This window comes from Muntiacus reevesi, chromosome 22, assembly GCF_963930625.1.
Source record: "Muntiacus reevesi chromosome 22, mMunRee1.1, whole genome shotgun sequence".
In the NCBI taxonomy this organism is placed as follows: domain Eukaryota; kingdom Metazoa; phylum Chordata; class Mammalia; order Artiodactyla; family Cervidae; genus Muntiacus; species Muntiacus reevesi.
In genome coordinates, this window is record NC_089270.1 from 12,075,557 (window position 1) to 12,090,362 (window position 14,806).

Consider the following 14,806-nt stretch of genomic DNA (forward strand, 5'->3'; position numbering starts at 1 on the left):
ATCCTTAGCATTTCCCCCCCTACGCCTGACTTCCAATTGCCTCGCGCCCTGGCCGCCGCCCCGGGATTGCGCAGCCCGCACCTCTCTTGGCCGCCCGCCCCCTCCCCATCCCCAGCTTCCAGCCCTGTGGGCGCCCTCCCGCCGCTCTGAGCCTCCCGTCTGGGGCGCGATCCCACCCCTCCCCTGTCCCCCCGCCCCCAGGTGCCGGCGATCGCGGGGTCCCCCGGGGAGCGCTCCCCGCTGCGCCCGGCCCGCGCTCCTTTGTGCGGCCGGTGCGCGCGCTGCGTCAAGGCTGCCGCCGCCACACGCACGCACTCACCGCGCTCAATTAACCCCCGGGAGCGGCAGGAAGGGAGGCGGCGAGCGGGAGGAGGGAGCCCAATCGCGCGGCGCCCCCGCCCCGGCCCCGCGCGGCGCCGCCTCCGCCATTGCTGTGAGCAGGAGCGGGCGACGCGGAGGCTCGGAGCGCGGCCGGAGCCCAGACCTGCCGGAGCCGGGCGTGGGGTGAGTGCGGCCGGTGGGACCGCGGGGCGCCCGGGCTGGACCCTCCTGGCCCGGGAGCCGGGTCCAGGGCCGCGCATCACCCCTAGGTGGGAGGGACGGGGTGGCGGGTGGTCTCCGGGCAGGTCTCCGGCGCAGCGGCGCCAGGACCGGGGAGGCGTCTAGACCTCGCGGGCAGGGGCGGCGCCCCCTCCGCCGCGACTGTGCGCCCCTGCACTCGGCGCTTTTGTCCAGCCGGTGGGAGTCCGTAAATACACCGCGCCCGCCCCTCACCCCTAGAGCCGCGACCTCTGCATCCTCACGACCCCTCCCCGGAGACCAGGCGGGGGGCCGGAGAGCTCGCCGACGCCCGGGACAGCGGGTGGGTCCGGCTCGCGGTGACTCCCGCCCGGCCCTCGCTCCGCAGGCTGGCAGCCTCGGGTCCCCCGGAACCATGGTGAAGTTGGGGAACAATTTCGCGGAGAAGGGCGCCAAGCAGCCGCTGCTGGAGGATGGCTTCGACACCATCCCCCTGATGACGCCCCTCGATGTCAATCAGCTGCAGTTCCCGCCCCCGGATAAGGTGAGAGGCCCCCTCCCACCCCGGCACCCCGCACGGCCGGGTGCGCACCTCCAAATCTCGGGTGGCGGCCGAAACAAAAGGATCGCGCCGCGTGTGCGCTGGGGACGGGCTTGGGCGGGGTGGAGGACGCGCCTCGGAGGACCACGTACCCGCGAGGGATTCTGGAGCGGGCGGTCTGCGCCCCCCATCACCCCACCCTCCGCGCCCCGCCTTAGATGACAGCTTCGTACTGACCCAGGAACTGCGCGGTCCGGGAAAGATCCTTTCTTAATTTTCATGGGACCCTGATCCGAGAGAGGTCCCTGGCCCCTCCGCCGCCAGCCCAGCTCTGCGCCTGCCCGCCCCGGGGTACCAGGGGCTCTGCTTCGGGGGTGAGCCCAGGAGCAGCTCGGTTGCCCCTAGCTCCTTCCCGGGTGGTGCAGTTTCCGATTTGCCCCCTTGCAGTGGGTAGGCCACTCTCCTTGGCCAGATGGACCCTCCCTGGGGGCCTCCTCCTCTCCCCCCAGTCACAGACACACCGGTGGTGGTGGCTGCGGCAGGATGCGCGCTCCTTCACCGCCACCTTCCTCTCTTTGTTCCTTTTGTGAAAATCTCCAAATAAGCTGAACACTCGCGCACCTCCGTGTTAGTGTAACTGGGGACAGCCAGCCATTCATCATCCTCTCCTGGAAGTGGGATTTTTGTGTGTGTGCGCTGAATTTAAAGAATCCCCTCTTTTTTAAAATACAGCTTGCAGTCGAGTAGCTTTCTGTCCCTTAAGAGCAGTCTTTTGAAGAGTTAATGCTTAGAAAACGTTTAAAAGCCTAGACAACTGTGTCTTGAAACGGAGACCTAAAATTGTGCATTCGCATCCTGTCTGCCTGCCTTGCTGCTCTTTAGAAGTCACCCCAGCCACCAGGAAGCGCCCTCTCTTCCCTGAAGTGTGCTGGCATTTCTTGTTTGGTTGAACGCCTGGCAGGGCGGTTCTGACTCAGGACTTGTCCTTTATTCCAGCCTGTTGGTGATGATGGGTGACCGGGCAGGGGTGGGGATGGGGGGGATATCCCTGCCATGGATCCATCCTCTCTGGAGGATTCCTTTATTCACATGGTGGGCCCTTTGATAGGCTTACTTAGCTCCTCAAAGTGGTTCCGATCCCCCCAACTCTGTGTTTGGGTAGGTGGGCAGCGGGGCATGGGCTGGAGGGAGGCTGAAACAAGTGTTTAATTTCAAGGAAAAGGATCAGCTGATCTCGCCTGTGCACCTGGGCCATGTGGGACACTCTGGGGCACTGATGGTCCAAAAGAGGCTTTGAGGGAGGGGCAGGGCTGCCTGAGGCCTTGGTTCCCACCTCCCTTTTCCCGCGTAGGTTTCAGGCTTGCCCTGTTAGCACAGCCTGGCACCCCCATCCCCACCTTCCCTTCCTGCCTTAGCCCAGAAGCCACGGCAGCAAGGGCCAGGAACACAGCGTGCCTGGGCAGCACTGCTGTCAGACGCTCCCCTCCTCTCAGCCTCCTCTGGCGTCCTAGGTCTGTTCCATTTTGGAAGCGTCTGGCACACAGTTGGCTTATAGCAGGGAGGAGGTTTCAGGCAGGTATGAAGTCCTGACCAACCAATTGGGCCGTCCAGGAGCAGGCTTGTCGTTGAGTCACTCAGTCATGTCCGACTCTTTGTGACCCCTTGGACTGCAGCACGCCAGGCATCCCTGTCCTTTGCTGTCTTCTGGAGTTTGCTCACACTTGTGTCCATTGAGTCGGGGATGCCATCCAACCATCTCATCCTCTGCTACCCCTTTCTCCTGCCTTCTATCTTTGCCAACATCAGAGTCTTTTCTGATGAGTCGGCTCTTCACATCAGGTGGCCAAAGTATTGGAGTAACCTAGGCTACTCTGAAAGATGATGAATCTCCCATCCCTGTGATGCTCCCAGCTGGAGATTCTAGCAGGAAGTGATGGTTGAGCCAGAAGATTTCTAAGGTCACAGATGAAGAAACTGAGTCTCTGAGAGTTTACAGGACATGCCCAAGGTCAGTCAGCTGAAGGCCACCACTCTCCAGGATTGAAGCTCCAGCACGACCTCTTGCTTTGCCCTCTTGGAACCAGACCGTGCTCACACGGGGTGTCTCTTAACCCCAACAGTGGCACCGTGTTGCTCCCAGCCTAGGTCCAGGGAGGTGATGTCACCTGTCCCAGAGGACACGTATCTGAGGGCAGATGGTGCAGATAGGGTTGTCAATGGACTGTGTGCTGAGTGCCGAGGTTCTGGAGCTGCGACAGTGCGGGTAGTCACAGAGCTGGCAGCTGCGTCAGGGCCAGTCTCCGCTGACGTGTGTTGAATGCTTATTATGCAGCAAGCCCTTGTCTGTGTGATTTACAGCTTTCACTTCCTTTCATGCTGCTGACATTAGATGGTAACCACCACTGTTGCCCCATTTTACAGATGTGGAAATGGAGGCACTGAGAGTAAGGAACTTGCCTGAGGTCAGCCTTGTAGTGGCAGAGGCAGGCTGAATCTGGGCCGATGGGCTACTGAGCAGGTCCCCCCCAGGCTGATGGTCCCATGGATTCCCTCCTCCTCGCAGTAGCCCAACCAGATGGGCCTTGCTCCCATTTCACAGGCCAGGACACTGAGGTTCCAAGTGGCCATGGGTGAGCTCAGGGTCACACCTGAGCTCGTCAGGTACAGTTGGGGTCCGAGGATGGCAGGGTTAGGCCCTAGTGCTGCCCTGGAGATGGGTGCCCCTGGACTGGGCACGCAGGCTGTCAGGCTGGGCAGAGGAGAGCTGCATGCAATGGAAGGGAGGGAGGAGGGAGCCAAGGGTGTGCTTACAAGCGATGTGGCCCTTGGATGGGTGTTTCAGTGTCACGAGGCGTGAGCCAGTTTCTGCCTGAGGCTGGGTCCAGTGTCACGGCTCAGTGTGGGATCCCCGCAGTCTCCCGAGTCCTTGTTCTGCCCTGGGTCCCAGCATCATGCAAGGCAGTCTGTCCCACCCAGCGAAGGGCGCTGCCACTTGGGTGAGGAAGCGGGTTGGCAGCGGGGGGCTGGTTCTCTGCAGTCCAACAGCCACTTCTTGGCTCCTGCTCTGGGGTGGGGGTGGGCGTTTGGGGATTAGAGACGTGTAGCCCCTGGATACGTCACTGCCTCATCAAGTGGGGACAGAGAAGGAAACAGTACCAGAAACAGGTCATGAGGAGGGCAGTAAATGATGCAGAGAGGCTGTGGGTGGAGGCTGCAAGGCTGGGTTAGGGTTCATCTGAAGCTGGTGGGGGTGATGGGAAAAGGTTTGCCCTAGGCAAAGATAGAGCACATTTGACTGGTTGGAAAAACATCTCCTGCTTCACAGTGGAGAGTGGAAGGGTAACAAGGAAGGAAACCCTTTAAGTGGTAAAGAACCTGCTGGTTAATGCAGGAGGGGTAAGAGACACAGGATTGATCCCTGGGTTGGGAAGATCCCCTGGAGTAGGAAGTGGTCAACCCACTTCAGTATTCTTGCCTGGAGAATCCCATGGACAGAGGAGCCTGGTGGGCTATAGTCCATGGGGTCTCAAAGAGTTGAACGCAGCTGAAGTGACTGAGCATGCAGAGACAGGGAAGAGAGGAGGACGGTGGGGGTGAGACAGAGAGACTCCCCAAAAGTGATTTGCCTGAAGGCTGGCTTCTTGCTCCTTCCTAATCCTGGAGGGAAATAGTGGACCTGAATCTTCTTATTTTACCCCTGGCAGCATATAAAAAATAAATGTATCCTTTCTTCCCACCACCCAGACCACGAAGCTCTGGGCAGTGATCAGTCAGTTCAGTCTCTCAGTCGTGTCTGACTCTTTGCGACCCCACGAACTGCAGCACGCCAGGCCTCCCTGTCTATCACCAACTCCTGGAACTTGCTCAGACTCATGCCCATCGAGTCGGTGATGCCATCCAACCATCTTATCCTCTGTCGTCCCCTTCTCCTCCCGCCCTCAATCTTTCCCAGCATCAGGGTCTTTTCCAATGAGTCAGCTCTTTGCATCAGGTGGTCAAAGTACTGGAGTTTCAGCTTCAACATCAGTCCTTCCAATGAACACCCAGGACTGATCTCCTTTAGGATGGACTGGTTGGATCTCCTTGCAGTCCAAGGGACTCTCAAGAGTCTTCCCCAAGCACCGCAGTGAAGGGAGTTCCCTGTGAAGGGAGCACCAGATAAGGAGGCGGGAGCCCCAGGTGCTGGGGGAGCACTGCATTAGGCGTCTGGGGCCCTGCTGACCCCTAATAGGCCTGCTGCCTATTAGCTCCGTGGCCTTGGCTTTGGAACTTAACTTCTCTGCCTCTCTGCTGTCTTATTTCCCTCCTGGTGCTGCTCTCAGGATTATCAATGGGAAATTTCTCTGCTAGTCTTGGCACAGAGGAGAGTTGTAATAAGTGGTGACTGTACTCATTCTTCTTGTGAAATACTTCCTGGCAAAATGGTGACTTTGAACACTAGCATCCGCCCCCCCCCCCCCCAACCCCAAGCTGTCCTCTTTGGACAGGTGTGTTGGAATGCATGTGACCATTCTCTTGACTGTTTGCTTCTGTTTCCTGAACAAGGTGGTTGTGAAAACTAAGACCGAATATGAACCTGACCGCAAGAAAGGCAAAGTGCGTCCTCCCAAGATAGCAGAGTTCACGGTCAGCATCACCGAGGGCGTCACCGAGAGGTTCAAGGTGAGTGGCCCTGGAGACAGGTGAGATGCTGCTTTTGCCCCCAGGACGGGTCCACTGAGCTCCAGAGATGACCTGTGGAATGATGGGAACAGAATGAGACACTAATATGGGCTGACCCCAGATATGCAAAATTGACCTTGTGGTCAATTTAAAATTAAAATTTTAAATTTCTTCTTTCTTTTCTTTATCTTCAGAAAATGATCATTATTGCCAAGTTTTAATAATAGGGACAGCCCACTCCTCAACTTTCTTTTAGGCAGAGGTATATATGGCTCCCTGGGTAGCTCAAACAGTAAAGCATCTGCCTGCAATGCGAGAGGCCTGGGTTCGATCCGTGAGTCTGGAAGATCCCATGGAGAAGGGAATGGGAACCCACTCCATATTCTTCCGTGGACAGAGGAGCCTGGTGGTCTACAGTCCGTGGGGTCACAAAGAATTGGACACGACTGAGCACCTAACACTTTATAAATAGTAAAATCTTTACCTTAAGTGCAGAAAAGGGGCAAAGAACAACAAAAAGGCAACCATTGCCCTTAGTTGGTGCAAGACCCAGTCTGAGCCTTTGCATTGCAGGCTTATCTGAGCATCCCTCCCCAGGGGGTCAGTACTCTGCATGTAACCTGTTTTGCAGATGGGGAAGTTGAGACACAGGCGGTCACAGCTGTCCCTTGCAGGGCCAGGAGTCAGAGGTGGTTCACTCTGGAGCCCTTGTGTTAACACTCCTCCCCTCACCATCCTTGACAGGATGCGGACGTGTGGGGCCCGGCCGGCTCTGTACACAGGTTGCTGGAAGTGCTCACTTTGGGGAAAGAAACTTTGCTCCAGAATATTCTTCAGGGAGAGACAGCTACTGAAAGGGTCAGGGTTCCAGCCAAGCCTGGGGACAAAGCCTTCTCCACTGAGTCTGTGTGGCCTCTGAGGGTGGAAGAAGCTGTGATGGTTGAGGACCAAGTTAGGATATTGATATTCTGGAAACTTTGTTTCTTTGACAAACATGAAAGATGGTAAAATGGAGGCCCTCACCTAGATTCAAAGGAATGATTTAGGAGACATAAGACGTAAGTCACCCAGGCCCTGAAGGGTGGCCTTGACTGGCCACTCTGGTTGTCACCCATGTGGATGTGTGAGCAGTGTCTTTATGCTGGGTGCATAGACACCTGCCCACCCCCATGCGCTGCAGTTTTCCAAAGCCCCTTTGTATATTGCATCATGTTTTATCTCCCTGTCAATCCTGTGAACTGGTTGCGAGATGAAAGTCAACTCCAAAGGAGCGAGTGGCTTTGTGGGGTGATTGGATATGCCAGGACATAATCTGGCTTTAAATCATCCTTCCCATCGGTTGGTCCTGCCTTCCTGGGCTGGAGGGAAACCAGCCAGGGGCGTGCCTGAAAACCGTTCAGCAGGTCCCATCAGAGTCGCCGTGTCTTTTGTGTCTGTGGGGGTGTTTACTTGTGAGTCCGCTCATCTAATCCTCGTATCAGCCCTCCCGGAGAAGCAAGTACCATTAGTGCAACTCATTTTACAGATGGAGAAGTTGAGGCACAGACAGGCCTGCATCTGTGGTTTCTGCTGGTGCCCAGGAGGGTGTCCAGGTGGAGATGCTCTTCTGGCGGTTCTTGGCGTGGTGGTTCATCTGTGTTGCGAGGTTCGTGGGGGACCAGGTCAGATTGACCTAAGGTCACCATCTCTCTCCTGCTCTGGCCGACTGCTTGGCGTGTGCCTCTTCTCAGGTCACTTGCTCAGCCCGTCCTGTCCACACCTGGGGCTCAGCCCCTGGCTGAGGCAGAGGTGACCTCACTTTCAAGGTCATGATAACCGTCACCATCTGGATCTCTGAGTGTGGCTGGGTTTGCTATCTCTGCTTTGAACCCTGCCTCTTCTGGCCCTGGCATTTTGTGTGCCTACAAGGCGGTATGCTTTGTGGCCCTTGAACGGCCATCCCTTCACCTGTGAGTTGCCTGCAGGCTCTGACCCCACCTCTGGGCTCCTTCGCTTGTGCCTTTCACTCACCTGATGCAGGCCCCCAGGTCCCTTATTTAAGGCATGGATGACGCACCAGAGCCTCCAGGGCTCTCAGCCACGGCTGGGCCTTTGTGTGGTTACCAGGCTCCGGTTGCCAAGAACTGGGCCCAGAAGATCGGTGCCATCCCAGGGGGTGGGCTGCGGTGGCAGAGGTCCTGCCTTCTCTGCCTCCACCTCCTGGGGATGTCTAAGAGGTGTTGTCCACAGTTGGCGCTCAGCGGAATTTTTTGCACTGCAGTGGCCTGTTTCCCCAGTTCTGTGTGCAAACCAGGCATGTCTGTACACCTAGATCTGTGGCTTCCCTGTGACTCACGGCCATCCTGAAGGGAGCGTCGTAGCCCCTTTTGCAGCTGAGGTTGTTGAGTCCCAGGAAGTCACCAGGGGCTGGGTCCTCCCCACGACTCTCTGCCTCTGAGTCCAGCGCCCTTCTAGCATACCTCCTGCCACACACACCACTCCATGGGCGCTGCTTTCAGTTCCTAGACCCGGTTTCCCTTCCGTCACTTTCCAGTGCCAGCTCAGATATCACCTCTGCTGTGAAGCCTCCTGGGATTAACCTCACCCTCCTGGTGGTTCCACTGCCCTTTCTAACGAGGCAATGACAGCCTCTCACAGTAATGGAGTGCTCCCAGGAGCCAGACTCTGGGTCAAGCTCGTTATGTTTATGATCTCATTTTATACTCAGAAACCTCAGGGGGCAGGCACTGTTATTATCTGCGTTTTGCAGTTGAGGGGGAATCGAGGTAGAAATCTTCAACCTGAGCAGCCTGTTGCTGACTGTAACACCTGAGGTCCAGGCGGCTTCTCCTGCAGGACGCATTTGCACAGGATGCTCTGAGCCCCAGGTGACCCATGTGCTGCTGGAGTGACTCGCTTCTAAGAAGCCTTTTCCTTTGTTGATTCAGAGCCCTTCCCAGTGCCTGCTGCCCTGTGGCCTCCGTCCGAACACCAGACACCCTCCTTTCCAGCAGCCTTCGGATATGGGGGGGCCCAGTGTACCTTGAGTCCTCCCCATGTGAGCCTTGGGTTTGAGCTTTTTATGTTGTGGCGCCCTTTCCCTGGCCCATGCTTCTCTTCGGGTGTGAGACCTGTGACCTGGTGCCCCAGTGAGAGGGGTGAGTCTGTCCAGTTGGGTGACCCTGCTAATAATAAGCAAAGACCCCTTGACCTGAGTTGGTGACCTGGGGGAGGCGGCCGGTGTGTAGTGCCCCCGAGCCACCGTCAGGCAGGGTGGAGGTGCGGGGCTCTGGGTGCAGACAGAACTTTCCAGCCCCTCCGTGTCAGGCAGGAGAGGAGCTCCCCGATGCCTTCTGTCTGGTGCTGGACACTCATGGTGGCAGCTCTGTAAGTCGGGGTGACAGACCAGGCTGCCGGCCCCGAGTGATGGAGGCTTGGTGAATTTTCCAGGGACCCTGGCTTGTTGGGTACCTTTGATGGTAGCTCCCCAGGAAGCCCCTCTCTGGGCCAGGTCGGGGTGTGAGTCCTTTGTAGGTGATCACGCAGTCAGCAGGTGACACGCCCAGGGTCCCACAGTCAGTGTGAAGTGACCTGGCCAGCTTGACCCAGAGGCCTGTGGTCCCAGCTCGCTCAGCTGAATGACCTGTATCCTGTACGCTTCCTGCTTTGCTCCCAAACAGGAAGCAGGTGTAGCCGCTTCCCTGCCCGCCTGCCGTGGGGGTCTGGGTGTGGAATGTAGCCTCCAGGTGTGGTCTGGGGCCACCTGTGTTGGAATCACCTGAGGTTTGATTGTAGCAGCGGGACCTTGGACCCTGGGGTATTATAACAACCTCTCCAGATGATTCTTTTGGGTTCGTGACCTTTTGTGGGTGGGGCTGCGTTCTAGCACGTGGGCAGGGCAGGCTCAGGAAAGCAGGTGCCTTTTGAAGATGCTGAGGGTTTTAGCCCTTCTAGAATGTTCTCTCGGCCTTTTTTCCTGCCCACTTGTGTTTCTCGCATCTCTGAATGCACGCAGACAGTGAGGCATGCTTCTCTGGTGGGTGGTGTCAGCTGGCTGAGGGCAGGGGGCTCTCTTTTGGAAAACTGGGATGCATGTGGGCAGCAGAGAGGAGGACCTGCAGGCCCCCCACTGTCGAGGGTCAGTCACGGCTCTCCTGGGATAGAACGTCTTTCCTGTCCTGCTGGTGACCGGGCAGCTTCCATGTGGCTCCCCAGCTCAGCTGTCCCTTCATTCTTTCTGGCCCCGTGTGTGAAGGGCCAGAATGAAACCATACCATTCAGCCGTCGAAGCAACAAGTAAATAACACGGCCCCCTTTTGTCTGCAGCTTGTGTAGTTCAGAAGCGGGAGGCCGCCGCTGTGAGGCTCATCTTTACATGCCTTTGGATGGCATCCTCGCGACGAGATGTCTTTTTGGATGTTGCTTTATGATTATCACCCGGGGATTAATCTCTTGGCTACGAGGTTGCTAGGCTGGTTGCTAGGTAACCGCTGGCTGGGGAGAGGGTTTTCTGAGGCTCCTCCACACGGGGATTGCTGGATGAGCCACCCAGCGGTGGCCCAAAGTCTAGGGTTCCGAAGAGGTTGGTGTCAACAAGGAAAGTGGGCGCTTAATTAATTGGAGGTGTGTTTATGCCGAGAATAAACACGGGCCTGAGATGTTTCTCAAATGAACTAAACCTAAACACTGTTTTAATTGCACGGTCCTGCTCACCCATGCAGAGCAGCGTGTCACGGTGTTCTGTGGGCTTCTGGAGGGTGGAGGGGCCATAATGAGGCAGATTAAAGGAAGGTTTCTGCTTGCAGCTGCCGTGATGGAGGGCTGTTGACGCCTCTGACATCCACACGCGTTCTCCTTGCAAGTTCAGGGTTCGGGGGGACAGGCTGCACCCCGGCCCTGCTGCCACGTTGCCTTCGGGCCTTTAAGAGATTCCAAGGTCAGCCTCACCCAGATGGCGCAGGGCTGGGAGAACGTCCTGGGAGCAGAGACTGGATGTGTTTGTGTGGGCCCTGTGTGCTGCCCTGGGGAGCCCTTTGGCCTTCTGTCCACAGGTGAATCTGTGGGTAGGGACTTCCCTGGTGGTCCAGCGGTTAAGAGTCTGCACTCCCAAATGCAGGGGCAGTGGAGTGGGGGGGGGGGGGGGCGGTTAGATCCCTGGTTTGGGAAATAAGATCCTGCATGCCACACGGTGGCCAAAACATACAAAAAAACAAACCAAATGAACCTGTGGGTGGTTTGTATCTTTTCTCGCATCCTTATGACCTTGAGCTTCCTGTGCCTCAGTCAGTCTGTTTTTCCACCCTCTCCAATAATCCCCTGGTGTGTTTCAGGATGCATTTGTTAAATATTTATGAACGGTGACACCGTTTCCTTGGCAGTCACCGATGGGGGCGGTCTTCACGAGGTGGCACTGGGGATCCTAGGAATACTTCAGCAGCTTCAGCACCCTGTCACCTTCAGCAGAGTGTCAGGTGGGGTTCCCCTGCCCTGTTTTGCAGTTTCCTGGCCCAGCTGTACAGTGGGGGCTTCACCCAGAATCGAATAATTAAGCGGATTGAGTCATCTGGGGGGTGTGTGTCTGTGTTCACTTCGTGTGGGTTACCTAAAATATTTAAGTGCTGTAAATGCTTGAAGATGTCAGGATTCATCTTATGTTTCCAAGATTTTTTTTTAAACTGCATTACTCAGCATAAAAGCACATTTCTCTGCCCTGCCCTGCCCTGCCCCACCCCCCAGCCCCAAGGGTGGCAGGGCAGAGATAGCAGAGCAAGAATGACCCAGCTACCATCGACCCAGTGCTGCCTGCCTGCGTTCTTACTGTCTTCAAGGTTGATCTTCTGTCCTGGTTTTGAAGGTGGGGAATTAAGGTCAGAGAGGAGCCCGGCCCAAGGTCAGCCAGCTAAGTGGGGGGTAGCAGTGGGATTCAGACCCACGTCCACCTGACACACAGCCTGCCAAGCTCTGATTTCCATAGCGGCAGCTATGTGGGGTTCATGGGGTGACTCTGCCTTGCTGCAGATGCCCTAGTTCCCACCCCAGTTGAGCAGCGACCCCTGGGAGGGCCCCCAGCAGGCAAGGAGACCCCAACCAGAAAGAGCAGGTGGGAACACAGCAAAGTCAAATGCCCTTCAAGCTCCTCGTCTGTGAAACAGGGTGAGCTGCCAGTTCCCAGCTCGTGGCGAACGTTTAGAGAACTGGCACAGGGGCCAGGGCCTTGTGAGTAGCGTGGCTATATTATTAATGGCCCTGAGTGGGACACTTTTGGGAGTGGCAATGGACCCTGTGCATTTGGGATGCTGGGGCAGGAACCGTTGCCAGGACTGTCCCAAGCAGGTAAACTTCACCCTGAGACCCATAGCCTATTTGCTGTCCATTCCTAGCTGTTCTTTCCAGAACACACCCCTGGAACCCCTCTCTGGTCTCTGGGGTAAGGCTGCTCTGGCTTGGCATTCCCATCTGTCTCTCTAGGACCCCCGCCATAACCTGGCCCCCTGTCTCTGCTTCCTCCCGCCCCACCTTTATTTGGAGCAAACTGTGTTGAAAGGACCAGTGCTGAAGCTGAAGCTCCAATACTTTGGCCACCTAATGTGAATAACTGACTCATTTGAAAAGACCCTGATGCTGGGAAAGATTGAAGGCAGGAGGAGAAGGGGATGACAGAGGATGAGATGGTTGGATGGCATCACCAACTTGATGGACATGAGTTTGAGCAAGTTCCAGGAGTTGGTGATGGACAGGGAAGCCTGGCATGCTGCAGTCCATGGAATCGCAAAGGACATGACTGAGCGACGGAAATGATACCTAATATAAAATTTGCAATTTTAAGGTGTTCAATTTAGTGACATTTATTACATTCACAGTGTAACCATCCAACCATCACCACTATCTCCTTTCAGAACATTTTCAGTCACCTCTGGGGGAGACCCCATACCCACTGGCAGTTACTCCCCGATTCCCCCTGCCCTTAGCTCTAAGCAATCACTCATTTCTTTTGTGTCTCTGTGGATTTTCCTATTCTGGACACTTCATGGAAATGGAATCATACAATAAGTGGTCCACATTGTGTTTATCTCTTCATCTGTTGATGGATGTTTTGTTGTTCCCGCCTTTTGGTTAAGTGTGAATAGTGCTGGAATGAACATTCAGGTACAAGTTTCTGTTTGAGCACCTGTTTTGCGTCATCTTGGGTTTGTACCCAGGAGTGGAATTGCTGGTTCATGTGTTGATTTTTTGTTTAACATACTGAGGAATTGCTGTTTTCCACAGTAGCTGCACCGTTTTACATTCCTGCCCGCAGTGCGCAAGGTTTTCACTTTATATTCTCACCAACGATCGTTACTTATTTTTATTGTAGCCATTCTAGTAGGTGCGAGGTGGTATCTCATTGTGACTTTGGTTTACATTTCCTCACAATGGATAATGATGTTGAATACTCTTCCTGTACGTTAGCTATTTGTTTATCTTCTTTGGAGTGATGTATGTTCAAGTCCTTTTCTATTTTTAATTGGGTTGTTTGTCTTTCTGTTGTTGAGTTGTAAGAGTTTTTTATGTATACTCTGGATACTAGATCCTTACCAGATATATCATTTGCAGATATTTTTTGCCATTTTTGGGGTCATCTCATCATTTTCTCGCCCATGTTGTTTAAAATTTTAAATTTTAAAATTTTAAAATTTCTGTCAAGTACAGGTTATTTTTATTTTTGTTGATTGTGCTTTTGGTGTCATATCTAAGACATCATTGCCAAATCTAGGGTCATAAAGATTTACCTCTTATGTTTTCTTTTAAGAATTTTATGCTTTTGCTTTTATATTTAGTTTTTTTGAATTTTGTTTTTATATATGGTGTGAGGTCAGGGTCCAACTTGATTCTTTTGTGTGCAGATAGCTCGTTGTCCTGACACTATTTGTTGAAGAGACTCTTCTTGACCCTTTAAGTGTTCTTGGCACCCTTAGTGAAAAGTCAGTTGACCATGAACACACAGTTATATAGTTCTGGACTCCTCCATTCTATATCATTGGTTTATATAGCTATTCTTATGCCAGTCCCACACTGTTTTGATTACTGTAGCTTTGTAGTACGTTTTGAAATTGGGAAGCCTGAGTCCTCCAACTTACTCTTCATTTTAAAGATTGTTTTGGCTATTCACATACCCTTGCAATTTCCATTTCTATGGGAAAAATCTGTTGGGATTTTGCTAGGGATAGTATTGAGTGTAGATCAGTCTGGGATGAATTCCCATCTTAACAATATTGTCTTCCCATCCGTGGTGTCATTCCATTTATTTGGGTCTTACTTTAATTTTTTTCAGCAGCGTGTTATATAGTCTGCAGTGGACACATTCTTTCACTTTGTACAGTCAGCTGCAGAAGTAGAAGTAATACTTGTGACTCACCAGCACGAATCACAGGTGTTCCGTGTATCACACTGCAAGTGATGCTGAGATTTCAGGAACTGTTTAGTCTCACCATTCCTTTGAAATTATGATATTGTAAAAGCTTGTTGTTTGATGTATTAATAAGGAAGCATGCATATATTATATCACACATTACATTTTTGCAATATTTTCATATTAGTATTTCAGTATCCTTGGTTTTCTTTCCTGTGTATCCTGTCTTACGCGTTTTTAAGCATGAGTGTGAGGAGTGACAGGCTTCATGTGACTGGCAGGGACACACACGTGATGGAAACCCTGCACCAGGCTTCTCCCTGACCCCTGCTGCTCCCACACGCTGTGCCTTAGAGCCACTGCCCACATCAAGGGGGTGAGGGCCACCACGGGGGGCATCTGGCAGAGGACACGGGGTGATGAGTGCAACCACGTACAGTAGCTGTAATTTCATCCCACTGTCTCCTGCTTTTGAGCTTTTATTGACAGCTGCACAAAAGAGATGTCAGTTTAGGGAACATGTATAGTCTGCACTAAAACACATACACACACCATGCACACGTGTAAATTGGTGGCAAACATCTGTCCTTCAGGCAGCTGGCGACACCTCCCAGAGCTGTGAGAAACGCTAATTTAGGATGTAATAGAGGGGCAGCCACCTCCTGGAGTCCCGCAGTACTCAGGACCCACCTGGGCTCCCTCCTCTTGGTATGACG

General features: G+C 54.1%; 1 protein-coding gene across 2 annotated transcripts in view; it reads left to right on the forward strand.

Moving 5' to 3' along the window:
* Nucleotides 1-355: 355 nt before the first annotated feature.
* Nucleotides 356-14,806, forward strand: part of NSG1 (neuronal vesicle trafficking associated 1) — a 47,959-nt gene continuing 33,508 nt past the window's right edge. For both annotated transcript variants that reach the window (XM_065913907.1, XM_065913905.1), the window contains exons 1-3: nt 356-504; nt 908-1,063; nt 5,606-5,722. In XM_065913907.1, coding sequence (XP_065769979.1) covers nt 935-1,063; nt 5,606-5,722 — 246 coding nt within the window. In that variant the 5' untranslated portion in view covers nt 356-504; nt 908-934. The remainder of the gene's footprint in view (nt 505-907; nt 1,064-5,605; nt 5,723-14,806) is intronic.